At 41.7% G+C, this 15269-nt stretch overlaps 2 protein-coding genes across 3 annotated transcripts; one reads left to right on the top strand and one right to left on the bottom strand.

The window, feature by feature from the left end:
• Positions 1 to 3368: 3368 nt before the first annotated feature.
• LOC127768922 (probable WRKY transcription factor 57) lies at positions 3369 to 8399 on the top strand. 2 transcript variants are annotated; one of them, XM_052294591.1, is made up of 4 exons: positions 3369 to 3768; positions 5095 to 5253; positions 6356 to 6859; positions 7890 to 8399. In XM_052294591.1, exons 1-3 carry the CDS (start codon positions 3470 to 3472, stop codon positions 6834 to 6836), a joined length of 939 nt encoding a protein of 312 aa, XP_052150551.1. In that variant the 5' UTR covers positions 3369 to 3469; the 3' UTR covers positions 6837 to 6859; positions 7890 to 8399. The 2 variants fall into 2 exon arrangements, with proteins under 2 accessions (XP_052150551.1, XP_052150549.1); XM_052294589.1 differs by having other exon boundaries at positions 6356 to 6867.
• Positions 8400 to 11918: 3519 nt separating this feature from the next.
• Positions 11919 to 14437, bottom strand: LOC127767044 (UDP-glucose 6-dehydrogenase 3). The gene is made up of 2 exons (XM_052292248.1): positions 14271 to 14437; positions 11919 to 13753 (listed from the first exon to the last, which is right to left on the bottom strand). Exon 2 carries the CDS (start codon positions 13733 to 13735, stop codon positions 12293 to 12295), a length of 1443 nt encoding a protein of 480 aa, XP_052148208.1. The 5' UTR covers positions 13736 to 13753; positions 14271 to 14437; the 3' UTR covers positions 11919 to 12292.
• Between the last annotated feature and the right edge of the window lie 832 nt (positions 14438 to 15269).

Here is a 15269-nt window from a genome sequence, read left to right as displayed (position 1 = left end):
CCTGACAAGTTACATTGTCCTTTATGTTTCCCTTTTTTTTTCTTTCAAAAACTGTTATATATCACTTGGCTGGTTTATCTAAGTTCTAGCAAAACTTCATTCAGCTTGATTGCCTATAATATTAATTAATTGCCACAAATTATCGCCCATGTCTGCAATTTAAATTTTACTCCTATGCTTAAGCATGATTGTCTGAGGCCTTGTTCGATTTAGATGGGATTGAAAATAATCGGAGGAGATTAAGGGGAAATAATTTTACAATGTGGAATAAATTTCCTCCAATTCCTTCGTCATAGGATTAACCGAATAAGGCCCAAGGAGTTTGTGAGTGATCAGTTGAATCACACATTAAGCTTAGACAGTAGCACTTGAAAAATTGCAGACATGGGCCATGTTTAGTTCACATCAAACTTCCCCCCAACTCCCAACTTTCTATCACACCACATCCAAAACTTTTCTACATACATAAACTCCTAACTTTTTTTCCTAAACTACCAACTTTTTCCAAACTTTTTCCCAATTTCATAAACTAAACACAACCATGGGTGATAATTTGTGGCAATTACAAGTAGGCAGTTATCATCTGCCATACTACAAAATTAGGGAGATGCTTGAATATATGGTTAGGTGTGCACATTGAATGAGATGGTGTCCGGCCCCTAGCCTCACATGCATGTGAGACCTATTTTACGTCGTGTGAGACATGCTGGTCGCCATCACACGCTATGTAGAGGGGAAACGAACAAACAATAATTTTACAAAGGTACATAATAATATCATACAAGTGCATAAGTTCTTAATTATGTTCTGTGTCTTTGTACTTTTTTTTTTAGAACGTGTCTTGTACTTATGTACTTCTCTTGACATATCCATCTGCAAGGCCAAAAAGAAAACGTTTTGGCATAGTCACAAATTTTGGAGAGTTTGATTATTTCAATGTATAAACTGCAGAATTAATTTTGTTGCAGTGTAAATTTGATGGGTTAAATTTGACGGAAAAGAATATTAACCTTTGATGGGGATTAATCGATATAGGGACAGGAGTGGTGGTTTCGTGCAGGCCAAGTTAGGTGCAAAAATGATTCTCTTCTGGGACCCACACGCACCTCTCTCTGCTCTCTTTTCACCATCGTCCTTTCCACGGCCAGGTCTCTTATCTACCCTCGTAACTAAGTAATCGACGGTGGTAATTAATCTTAAGATAATTCTGAAAGTAATTAATCATTAAACTAATTCACCCGTGCCTGTGAAAACTTTTTTAAAAAGGTTGAAAGATTACTTTGCCGATTCGACAGATCTTGTTTGGAACATTCAAATCGACTGTTCGAGACGACGCAATGGAAACGGACATGTGAAATTAAATATATGCAGCTTTATTTTCTAAAAAAGGAATGGGATGAGGAGCTAAAGCTTCACTAAAGAACATGACATATTCTTTTTTTTTTGGCGGGGAATGACATAATTAAAAAATTTATATATATGACTTTAATAGTAATTTAAAAGCCAATTTAGAAAATAAAATAAGATAAAAATGCCAAAAGTTAAATTTAAATTTTGGTAGCGTTTTATAAGACATAGTGTAAACGATGGGAGCTAGTATAACATTAACTCAATCCTACCCCAAAAAGTGGACCACTTAAATAAGCGATTTAAGCAAATGTTTAACTGGGAAATTATGTTTATCCTGATCGAATACCGGCCACAAATGGTGTTATCTAATTCGAGAACTTAACTCTCAGTGGTTCCTTTCATGGAACAGTTTTTGGATGTGTATCAGTTGGTTGTATGCATGTGGCTACAAGGTGTGTTATAATACTAACTGAAGCGTCGGTGTGGGGCCTAATTAACCTTTCATCAATTCGTAAAACAGTATTGTAATCATGTAGGAATCCAGCTAATGGCGCCGAGAGGCGACCTGCAGAATTATTTAAGCAGTAGTCACTTCGTTGTTTCTTTATGACGACGTCCAACCTCGTAAGAGAATTGGTCAATGGGCGGTGGACATGCTGGTTACGTTGTACATTCCCTTCTCTAACCTCTGTTTATTGAGAACTACTCCACAAATTACTAGTAGTACAATGTTTGAGTTTGATTTGATGCAATTTTTTTTCTAATATTTACATGTTTAGGTTAAACCGTTAGAAACGTATAATTTGATCCGTAAGGGTTTGTCTATAAAAAGTTACCAAGGACAATTCGACCCACACGGTCTAAATTTTTTCTTGTGTTGCATAAATGCATCAACAGAATATTTTAGATCAAATTTTCTTTCTAGTCTACCTAGTACATTGTATGACTAGTTTCTAAAGAATAAAACATTGGAATTCACGATGATTAAACCCCAAAGCATACTAGAAACCACTACAATAAATATGGTTACCGGCTTACTAAGAGAGGGAAGATCAATCACAGCTTTACCATCCACGAATTAAACGGTTTGAAATCATGTCGACTTGACAAAAGAAACTTCTATAAATTCCAATATCAAAAGCTAAAGTGAATTATTTTGTTTATTCCATTATTAAAATATATATGTGTTACATTTGGTATTATATTTGTTTATTTTAGGATAAATAGAGTAATTACGAGCTGCATTAACATAATCATGGTTTTCTCTCTTAGGGCCTTTTTGATTTGGAAAAAAAAGAATTTTCGAGGGTTTCAATCATACAAATATTTTATGAGGTATTTTAAAAAAAAGATTAAATCATATTATATCGTTTGAAATTCTTATGGATTGAACAATCCTATAAAAGTTTTAGAAAAATTTAGCAAGAGCTTCCGTATCTTGAAAATTCCTATATTTTTTATACGATTCAATCAAACAGTTATTTATGTGTCTTTTCTACTTTTTATAATCCTCTATTTTACACTTGCATTCTAGAGTCAGGCCGAGTTTAATTCCAAACTTTTTATTCAAACTTCCAACTTTTCCATTATATCAAAATTTTGCTACACACGTAAACTTCTAACTTTTCTATCACATCGTTTCAATTTCAACCAAATTTTTAATTTTAATTTTGACGTGAACTAAACACATGCTCATCTGTTTTCTTCGATCCTACTGTTCAAAGAAAAAAAACAATGTGCAGCAACATACCACGGTTCGACCCTTTTTACAGTTTTACCCCAACACCCACCATGACCAAGAGAGAGAAAGCATCCAAAAAAAAAAAGTTTTAACCTCCGAGACGACGCGTCTAGCCCAGATACCGATAAAAATCACGAAAGCTACTTCTTTCCCTCCCCCCTACCCCGCCCGTTAATTAATTAATTAATTAATCACCCAAAAATAATCCATCGCCACCACCCCCCTCCCCCACACTAAAAATCCAGAACAACCCCCCCCCCCCCCCCCCCCACTCCCCCAGTGCACCGCAGTTCACTGCACTCTCCTCTACAAGCGGATCACCGGAGAAGAGATCGATCGGTAGCCGTAGCACGGCACGGTGGTTGATCGGCGGCGGCCATGGCCGGAGCGGAGTGGTCGCCGTTCGACGGGGACGCCGCCTTCGCGGAGTACTCGTCGGCGGTGCTGGCCGAGCTCGGCGGGTGGGCGGCGCCGGGCGAGGAAGGCGGCGCGGGGATGATGGTACCGGCGGCGCTGGATCTGCCGGTGGATGTGGTGGGGGCGGCGGCGCGGGAGGAGGAGGAGGAGGAGGAGGAGGCGCCGGCGAGATCGGGCGACGGCGCCGCCGCCGCCGCGTCGTCGAGCTCTAGCGGGGAGCCCGCCGCCCCCGACAAGCGACCGGCCGCCGCCGAGGCAGCGTAAGTAGTACACGTGCCCCGCGTGCGTGCGTGCGTTAGAGTTCGTCGCCGGCGTTTGGTTCTCTCGCTTCTCCTCCGGCGAGCGGCGGAGCTAGCTCATGCGACGAGTTTTCGTTTTTTTTTTCTCTCTTTTTCTCTCGTTGCAAATTGCAACACGTTTACATGGATTACGCGTCGGGGAGGGGCAATCTGGTAAAAAAACAGAAAAAAATTGCTAGTAGTAGCAGATCCGCGTGCCGCGTCGTCTCTCGCGCCGCGATTTGCGTGCGAAGATTGTTCCAAGTTTCACGCGGTTTCTCTTGTTCTTTTCCCCTCCTCGCCTCGCCTCGCCTCGTTTTGATTTCGCCTATTACACTATTCATCGTCATCGTCAAGTACTACTACCACTGTATAATAATAAATTAATAATGCCCGTATCCAATACGGATACGCGTATTTTCTTTTACTCCACCATTAATTCGACTTGCGTCCAAACATGTTCTCCAATTCTTTGTTACTTTTATGTTGTTGATCGATCTCATCGTTCAAATTCTTGCTTGGCTAATTACTTTGTGTAGCATATACACTTTTTTCTTATAGTATATTGACGTGTAAATTTTATGGGCGTTTCCGAAAAAAATATCATCGTTCAAATATGTTTGCAAAATCTTGGTCGAAACGGGAAGAAATGGGGAGTAATTATATACTCCCCCGTTTCAAAATGTTTGACATTGTTGACTTTTTAGTACGTGTTTGACCGTTCGTCTTATTAAAAAAATTAAGTAATTATTTATTCTTTTCATATCATTTGATTCATTGTTAAATATACTTTCATGTACACATAGTTTTACACATTTCATAAACTTTTTTTTATTAAGACGAACGGTCAAATATGTACTAATAAGTCAACAGTTTAAAACATTTTGAAACGGAGGGCGTATATAGAACGGTCTCTTTTGCGATTTCGATGCATCGGTGGTCTGAAATCTGCATGTCAGCAGCGACGCTGGTTGGCGGCGAGGGGGGTGTAGTGGAGTAGTGGGGCTATCTACTGGAGTACTAGTACTGTACGTCGCCATGTCTGGAGCACTGACCTGACGACCGACCGACCAATTTCTTTGTCTTACCTTGGCCAACTTGATCCAAGCACTCATTAAACCCTGCACTCCACATCTATACACATCGATCTCCAGCCCACACTGCATTTAATTTATTAACTGCATCTTGCAGCGACGGTATGATATGAAATGACGCGGTGGTTTCAGTGAAGAAAGTGTGCTAATTTTTTGAGTTTTTCATGGCGGTTTCTTTGATCGGTTTTGACAGTGCATGTGTGTGTTTGATTAGGCCGGCGGCGGCGGCGACGGCGACGGCGAAGAAGGGGCAGAAGAGGGCGAGGCAGCCGCGGTTCGCGTTCATGACCAAGAGCGAGATTGACCACCTCGAGGATGGCTACAGGTGGAGGAAGTATGGGCAAAAGGCGGTCAAGAACAGCCCATTCCCAAGGTGAGCGCGTGACAATCGATCGATCGCTTCCTTCTGTTTCTGTCCATCCCCTCGATCGATCATATCTCGTGTGTGTTCTCAGCTCTCACAAGCATGGGGGGCAAAGCTTGGATTGCTTGTTTAATTTCTTTCTTCTATCCTGCTTTATATATACCATATATGTGAAGTGAAAAATCTTTCTGAACAACTGCTAATCATTTGGTTTAGATTTTTGGTCAACAAAAGCTTTTTAAAAAATAATCTAAGTTCATGCAGTCATTGTGTCAAAGAATACTCGTTCTAATGCATGTTCTACATAGTATATATAACGGCTTGCATATTAATTGTTTGAAGTATGCCTGTATGTGGCTCTTGGCTAGCTTAGAGTAATTTTCCCTGATCAGTTTACTTTTTGTTAGCAAAGCCTAGCTATTTTCATCTAATTCTTCACTATATATATAGTAGTAGTACAATATTTATTGCCCTTTACATATTATCTAGTTATATTAGAACTGAATATGCCAAAACGGCAAAACCCATGGTTTTAAGGGGCAGTTTTTTTATAGTGGGGCATATGACAGAATCTGTGCAACTAGATATCTCATATGTCGTAATGGAACATTCTTCTTTTATCGGAGAGTTTTCTTTTACGGTATATATCTTGTATTATACTCCCTCCGTTTTTTAATAGATGACGCCGTTGACTTTTTCTCACATGTTTGACCATTCGTCTTATTCAAAAATTTTATGCAAATGTATAAGATATAAATCACACTTAAAGTACTATAAGTGATAAACAACTCATAACAAAATAAATTATAATTACGTAAATTTTTTGAATAAGACGAATGATCAAACATGTGAGAAAAAGTCAACGGTGTCATCTATTAAAAAACGGAGGTAGTATTTCCCTTATTATAGCACTAGTACTATACATAGTCAAATTCTATATCCATACATGCATGTGCTGATGTGCTATATACTTTGTTAAATTAATTAGAATCTTTGTTATAATTAATCACCAAGACACACCACCATCCATAATTGCCATCATTATTAAACATGGATTTGTTCAAGGCTCAACTAATCATCACATAACAAAAAATGGTTTTGCTTGACTCAGGAGCTACTACAGGTGCACCAACAGCAAGTGCACTGTGAAGAAGCGCGTGGAGCGGTCTTCCGACGACCCTTCCGTCGTGATCACCACCTACGAGGGCCAGCACTGCCACCACACCGCCTCCTTCCAGCGCGGCGTCGGCGGCGCCGCCGTCGCGGCGCACATCCACGGCGCGGCGGCCGTCGCCCTCGCCGAGCAAATGTCGGCGTTCGTCTCGCCGCCGCCACAGCCGCATATGCTGTACGGTTTACCCCGGTTGCACCCGCCGTCCTCCGAGACCGCCGTCAGCTGCTCGATGCCGACGACGACGTCTTTGCAGGAGCTGAACAATGGCGAGGGGCTACAACGCCCTGGCTATAATAATAGCCCCCAGGCGGCGGTGACCATCGCGCAGCGGCCGCCGTCGCCGTCGGTGCCTCCGGCTGTTTCGTTTGACAAGGGGCTACTTGATGATATTGTGCCTCCTGGAGTTAGACTTGGATGACAATACTCAAATATACATGCATGGTAAGTTGGTAAGTAGCTACACAATGGACCTCATTAATTAGAATTATTAGCAGATGTTAAATTGTATATGTTCTTATGATACTGCTAACGAAATCTGGAAGTTGGAACTCACGAAAATTTAGCCACTCCTAAATTAAGTTGATTCTTACTCCTATGTAAGAGACTGCACACTAATAGAATCAAATTTTATAATTGTTCTTACTCGCATAAAAAATATAATTATTCTGCTAGTGGTTAGCCCAACAAATTATATGATTTGTGTCACAATATATTTTTGTTTTATTTGCTTGAAATATTTTAGTATATATATATTGTTTTTCCGTAATATTAACAATAATGCAGTGTAAAACTATAAACATTTAACATTCAATTTTGAAGACAATTAAGGCTCTTAAGTAATACTTCCTCCGTTTTACAATGTAAGACCTTTTAGCATTGCCCACATTCATTTAGCATTGCCCACACTTACATTCATTAACATCTAAATAAATGTGGGCAATGCTAGGAGGTCTTACACTGTAAAACGGAGTGAGTAGTTTATTGTTTTGCGATGTAGTATAAGTATTATGTCATTTAATTTGTTTTAAGATAACTAAGACCTTCTTTGTTTGATATTAATATCCTTAATTTGTTTTGCCGCAGTCCTAAGTACTTTTGCATGGTAGAGTACCTAGTTGGTGTGTTTAGGACACCGCATAATTTGATCCCCCAAGTTTTGACAAGTTCTTTTGGATATACACACAATTATTATTTGCTTATTTCCTAAGTTCGGATGGATTATTTTATCATGCAGGAACAATTGATCTAGTAGTAGTTACTCACTGGAGAATAAACTGCTGACAAAAATGCTGCATACTCTTACGTGTGTTCTTTCCAACGTTAACAACACTATTGCAAGGACAAATATGCATTAATATTTATAAGTTATATTCATTGATTGGTTTGAAGATGTGTATGCACGCCTTCAAAGTTTTATATTTATACACAATTTTTACAATCATAATCTAATTCAAATGCACATCCATTGCAGACTTATCTCCCTACACTAGATATTTGAAGTGTCATCTCATCTCTTGGCATGGAGACAGCTGGCAGGAAGGCAAATCACGCAGCTAGGGTTCTTTGATTAGCTCCTGCTGAAATCCACCGTCTCAGTCATTACCTACCAATTAATGGCTTGGAAATTAGGAGTATATATTAATTAAGCTTATTGCAACGATGGAGAGCTGACTTACAAGTGATTGCAAACCTCATTGGTCAGCCGGTGGAGTATTTTTCATGGCAAACTTTTATGTGCCCGATTAACCGTAGTCTGTGTATGCAGTTGGCAGCACTAGGCATTCCCTGACTGTATCTTCTTGGCAGAAGAATCTCTACCTATGTTAACTACTTCTGCATTATAATGTGTATGTAGGTTGGTGTAGATATATACTACTAGCTATATCTATGTACACTTATGCTAAATTAATGTTGTGCTGTAGTATAATGACAACCATTCAACCTTTTGTTCTTTATTCCAAGTGACTTCAACTGAGATCAATTTTGGAGTTTTTAATTAGTGCTCAGTAATAATGTGATAATCTTGGTCATTTTATATACTCCATCTAAAATATAAGGATTTATAGGATTTATTTATTTTTACCATAACATAAACATTCCTGCACTAATTTCTAATATTCTTATTATTTCAATGATTCCAAAATCAAATAAATGCTTGGAAAGGGAATATAAACAATTCAAAATTCAAAAAATAACCACTGAAGCAACTAGAAAGAAATCATGTGACCCAACCTTGGTACTTCCTTCGTAAAAAAAAATATAAGGCACAACTGCTTTCTTTCGATGTTTTATAATTTAAGACAAATATACATGTGCAATTAACTAACACCTCTCCTCTTCTTTAATTCGTTTTTTTAAATCTTCCACCCTCTCGATCTCTAATTTCGATAGGTGTATACATTTTATTTATTGGATTGGTACAAATGTGATGGTAATAATATTTTTTCTTGGTTTTTACTTAGTGGTAGTTACGTCTAATATTTCATGATTGAAAGAGCATTAGCTAAACAACTTAATAATCCTTATATTTTAAAAGTGAGGGAGTACAAAGATAAAGCTGTGTGCAAAAGGAAAAAAAAAAGCTGTGTGGAAGCAATGCCATCTACACCAACTTTGAATTAATTTTGATGTGGATGGAATGTTCCCTTTGTGTTCAGCAATCCCTTTATGTTAGCTTGTACGGGCACGTGAGATCCCGGACCCCAGTATTACACGTACTGTCAGTCTGTTTGCATCAGGGCATCACCGTATAATATCGTGCATTAATTCTTGCAAGTACTACTGCTCAGTATTATTCCCACTATGGCATGTAACAAACAAACTCAAGTGTAGCAACTACTTCAATCCTTTTCCATCACATCAACCTGTCATACACATAACTTTTCGGTCACATCATCTCCAATTTCAACCAAAATCCAAACTTTGAATCCAACTAAACACAGCTCTAGTAACCAAGTATGGCTGTGTTTAGTTCAGCGCAAAGTTTAGATTTTAGTTAAAATTGAAAATGATGTGACTGAAAAGTTGTGTGTGTATGACAGGTTGATGTGATGGAAAAGGACTGAAGTTTGGATTCAAACTTTGGATCTAAACACAGCCTATAGCAACCACATTAGAAAATCGTATTATTCCCACTGGCATGAATGGCAGCAAGCCTCTTTAGGAACCACATTAGAAAATCGTATTATTCCCACTGGCATGAATGGCAGCAAGCCTCTTTAGGCTGTGTTCGGTAGTAAGGGATGGAAACTAATCCCTCCCGCTAAAAAAGATCAATCTATTAGCGCGCAATTAATTAATTATTAGAATATGTCTTTTTAAGCAACTTTCGTATAGATTATTTTTTCAAAAAATATACTGTTCAACAATTTAAAAAACGTGCGTGTATAAAAAGAGGAGAGTGGGTTCCCAATTATGAAACTTTTTTTTTCATTTTTGCCACTAAAATTAAATAGTGTCCTTTCTTTCCTCTATTCCCTCTATTATCTACATCAGGTCATAGTTGCAAAATCTATTTTTTCTGCTAATATATTAGGTGGTGTATGAGACTGATGAAGATGAAGATTGAATTGAAGCACATAAAACAAGAAATTCATTAGTATATAATTAATTAAGTTTTAATTATTACAAACTCGATAAATGTATATATTTGATATTTTAAAGCAACTTTTATATTAAGAATTTTCTCACGAAACACGTTTAAGGCCATTCCCAATCTAAGACAATAGACATAGTTTCCACAAACTTCACATCATCAAGAAACTAGTACTAGACACTACTCTTCCAATGTAAACACCACTATTCTATACTCAAATTTAATGCTAGTCTCACATAATGTCTTGGATGTTGTATAGAAACCATGTCTCATGCAAGACATGATTTCCTTCTTTTTCCTTATTTATTCACTTGCCACATCATTTTTCATTTTAGGTGGCAGTTTATTTAATGCTATAGATATCACTTTAGTTATTGGGTTGTGAATAGCCTGTTAGTATGAAAAACATATCAACGGAAACCGAGATTAAATCGAAATCTTAATCAGAAAAGAACCCGTACTAGTAGTTTGGAAGAAGGAAAAAGAAAACAGCGTGTGAAACCGCGTCGTTGTAGCTACTATACGTCGGTGGGAAAGTGCGCGGAAAGCAGCTAGCGTAGCTATATTTCTCCATGGTCCATGCCGTGGAATCTCACCGCCGTATGACACATGCAGGGATGCCGGCATATGTGCGGCCATGCACGCACGTACTCCAGCACTCGCTGATGCCCGCGGTTGCACCGCACGACACGCCAAAGTAGTGCTCTCTAGCTTGACCCCGTATACGTTAACGTTGTGTCCATCTGTGATCTGTCCATGTGGAAGGTATACGAAGGTTTTACTTTGAAGATTCGTTCACATTTGTTTGACGTGACCACAGCACTGACTTGACTTCACTTCCTGTATCGGTATAGCTGTACCACGCACACATGGAGGTAATCACTAGTGCCGGCCACAACCGCGACCATCGTTTACTCACCACGTCTTGGCACAAACCGACTGCGGGAAATCGTACGTGGCAGACAAAAGCGTGTTAAATTAACTAACCTAAGATAATTCTTCTTTTTTTTTTGGTTTTTTGCCAATAAAGATGTATTACGCACGTACCCCTCCGTAAAAAAAAAAATCAATCCTATCATGAACATAGACACATATGGTTCAAAGCTAGGTATTTGTTTTTTTTCTGAAACAGAGTAGTACTCCCTCCACCCTCAAAAAAATGTTCAATCCTAACTATAAATATAGACATATGTGTGTTCAGATTCATAGTTAGAGTTTGTCTTTTTTTACATAGTAGTACGTCTGAGTATGCTTTTTAATAACAAAATTATAATGTTAGAGATGTGTTATTGGTCTCCGTCTCTTTAGACGTGCACTAGAAAAACACACTCATATCCGATACAGTATGTAAGTGTTGTGCGTGTGCTAGATTGAAAAAAATTTCATCTTGGTCGCACGTCACCGGAGAAAGTTCACTTTAACTTTCGTTTAAATATAAGTTAGATTTGATTTATATATCGAAATCTTTAAAATCAGATATATGGACTCTCTAACTATTAAAACGTGCCAAAACGATTTTCTCGACGGTTTTAAGGGCAGTTTGGACTGACGAATCCGGTGTCTCATTTGGCACGGGAACAAGACGACACGTTTATTCACAGGCACGCCCGCATCCCAAGCGGGCGCGTGGAGATGGGCCGGCAAAAGCACATGGCGGAGATGGGGCCGAGGAGGGTGGTTGATAGCTGGGCCGCGTGCGCGGCCGAACGATACGCGGCGGATTCGGTGGTTGGGCTGGACACCACACAGAGCCGAGCCGAGCCGAGGCCGCGTGGAAAAAACGAAGCGTTTTTCGATGAATCCGACCGACACAATGTACTACTCGTTTAGTCATTTCTGGTTCGTTTTTGCGCAGACAAGAACAACACAAGTTTTGCAGCAAGAGATATATTTGAGAATAGTACAATGGAATAACCAATCTGCTATAACAAGTTGACTGAATAATACAGGTAAATTTTCGTTCAGATGGCCCTCAAACAGCAAGAGCCATGATGACAGGGGGAGGGGGAGGGGGGGGGGGGGGGATTATAGTGATCTAGAACAGTGCAAACGATGAAAAAAAAAAACTTCAACAGCGATGACGATGATTTTACTAACAAGAACACCCAACTTTTTTATGCCTGAGAAAATGGTAGTGTCGTCTCCTGCAAAAAAAAACGAACTATAAAGAATTTTAAGTGGCCAACCCATCTTGCATTGCTCTTCTTCCAAGTCGAATTCCTGCAGCTCGAATCGAGGTTGAGAATCGAATCGATCGATTAAAATTCACATAAATCTTATCATGCCACGGCGGGCATGTCCTTGAGCCAGGCGTCGAGCGGCTTGCCGATGGAGTAGACGATGAAGCCGATCTCCCTGAGCTTCTCCGGGTCGACGACGTTGCGGCCGTCGAAGACGAACGCCGGCTTCTGCATGTTGTCGTAGATCTTCTGGTAGTCGAGCGTCTTGAACTCGTCCCACTCGGTGAGGATGCAGAGGCCATGGGCGTTCTTGGTGGCCTCGTACGCGTCCCACACCACGCTCACCTGCTTGAACGCCGTGGGGCTCGTCGGCTGCAGGTGCATCGGGTGGTCCCAGTCGAACTTGCCCATGGCGAGGTCCCGCTGGATCTGGTCCTCCGTCACCTGCGGGTCGTAGATGCTGATCTGCGCCTTGTCGCCGAGCAGGCCGTGGCACACGTCGATCGCCGGCGTCTCCCTCGTGTCGCCGGTGTCCTTCTTGAACGCGAACCCCAGCACGGCGATCTTCTTGCCCGACACCGTGTTGAACATGGACGACACCACCCGGTTCACGAACCGGCTCTTCTGGTAGTCGTTGATCTTGATCACCTGCTTCCAGTAGTTCGCAACCTCGGGGAGGCCATTGCATTCGCAGATGTACACCAGATTCAGGATGTCCTTCTGGAAGCAGGAGCCGCCGAATCCAACGCTGGCGTTGAGGAATTTGGGGCCAATCCTCGAGTCCTTGCCGACGGCGTACGCCACCTCGGTGACGTTCGCGCCGGTGGCCTCGCAGAGCGCCGAGATGGCGTTCACCGACGAGATCCTCTGCGCCAGGAACGCGTTCGCGGCGAGCTTGGAGAGCTCGGCGGACCAGAGGTTGGTGGTGATGATCCTGTCCTCGGGCACCCAGTGCGCGTACACCGACTTGAGCGCCTGCACGGCCTTCCTCCCCTCCGCCGTCTCGCGGCCGCCGATGAGGACGCGGTCGGGCTTGAACAGGTCGTCAATGGCGGTGCCCTCGGCGAGGAACTCCGGGTTGGAGAGGATCTGGTAGTTGATGCCCTTGCTGTTGTGCGTCAGGATCTTCTCGATCGCCTCGGCCGTCTTGACCGGCACGGTGGACTTCTCGACGACGATCTTGTCGGACTTGGACACGTCGGCGATCATCCTCGCCGCGCTCTCCCAGTAGGTGAGGTCGGCCGCCTTGCCGGCGCCGAGGCCGCGCGTCTTGGTCGGCGTGTTCACGGACACGAAGATGATGTCCGCCTCCGCGACGTGCTTCTCGACGTCCGTGCTGAAGAAGAGGTTCCTGCCCCTGCACTCCTTGACCACCTCGTCGAGCCCCGGCTCGTAGATCGGCAGCTGCTCGCTGTTCCAGGCGTCGATGCGCGGCTTGGAGATGTCGACGACCACCACCTCGATCGCCGGGCACTTGAGGGCGATCACCGCCATGGTCGGCCCGCCCACGTACCCAGCTCCGATGCAGCAGATCTTCACCATCTTCGCCTAGTGCTCTTACTGGAAAAAAAATATTACAATTTTTATTAGTATTAGCAAACTGAATGGAGTGATGAAACGGATTGCTACCAAGTCAACACTAGCAAATCGGGGTTCGCGGATCACGAGCTGACGAACCGGGATCTCGCAAGAAACACGGGAAAATGGGGGCGCCCAATAGAATCGAGATGGAAACATTTCGAGGTTTTGGGGAAGAGTATCAAATCATAGACAGGGGCGGGCGAGATCCATCCATTGCCGCGACCAACTCTTTAACATGATTTTTTTTGCATAAAGGAAGTAAATTTGCGAGCAACATCGCGATTTTAAGCGGCAAAAGTGAGAAACCGTGATCCAGAAAGGGGGTGAGAGGAAAATGAGATCTCCATCTCCATCTCCCAGATCCGAACACAGCAAAGCTAATATCTTCAGAGAAATCAAAAACGAACACAGCTACTAGATCAAGACTTTGCAAGATCACACAACAAACTACGAACTAAACCACAAATGATCCACAGGACCGTGAGAAGGCACTCACCAGATCTCAGCAAGTTTGGGCAAGATCTTGAGGGAGACACTGAAGAAGGAGAGACCTCCTCTTGTATGCAGAGAGAAGCTGCCTACAAGTTGTGTGTGTTCAGAGGGGAGACTGCCCCCCTTATATTGGCTTCACCACTGAAGCCACCGAATTGGGTCTGAATTGGATCTACCCCTCCCCACTCGAGAAATTTTACTGTGTCAAGGCCGGTCAGACACCAGCATACTACTACTACTAGTACTATACGAGCAAGGTCTCTGACAAGTTGAAGTCACGCAATCCATGGGCCACACCAAACTCGGCATTTATCAAAGGTTCCCATCAGCACAAACCACCAACCTCTTTACTCCTTTAACCCCATTATTATTAGTAAATGGAATAGTAAGACACATTAGACAAAAGGAGATAACATGCTGGAGTATTGTTCAGTGCTGAGAACAATATAGTTCAGACTTCAGAAATGGCCATGTAGTACATACTCCATAGATATGGCAGGTTCAAAATTATCTGAGGTCAGGACTCATGATCATACTAGGGTCCCCATCGTTCTTATTAGAAAATAAAAATAAATTTGTAGGTGAAACTTTTATAAATGTGTTTTTGATGACTTAAAAGTCAAAGTTGAAAATATCTCAAAATTAAACTTGAAAATTCAAATTTTGGCTTTTTTTTTTTGCTGATTAGACCATCCGATAGGAGCCTAAATTTAACCAAAATGCAAAGATTATAGTGGTAATTTGGGATGTAGGACTAGTAAAGAAATGTCAAGATGTGCGCTTGTGCCACAATCCAACGAGAGGAAGAACGGTAGAAGCCTCCAAGGACGGACAACAGACACTGACAAATTAGGGGAAGGTGACGCTGATGCAAACCAACGTGACAACTCTCACCAACCAAAACGTGTGTATGATTAACTGATTTTTGTACTGTCATCTGAATAAGATACAGTTGCTGTTCAACAGGGAAGCTTCAGCGTCCATGGAAGAATTCTTTAGGCTT

The sequence above is a fragment of the Oryza glaberrima genome, chromosome 3, assembly GCF_000147395.1.
Source record: "Oryza glaberrima chromosome 3, OglaRS2, whole genome shotgun sequence".
NCBI classification, from domain to species: Eukaryota; Viridiplantae; Streptophyta; class Magnoliopsida; order Poales; family Poaceae; genus Oryza; species Oryza glaberrima.
Note: the sequence above shows the minus strand (reverse complement) of the source record. Positions and strands in the feature narration are given on the sequence as shown.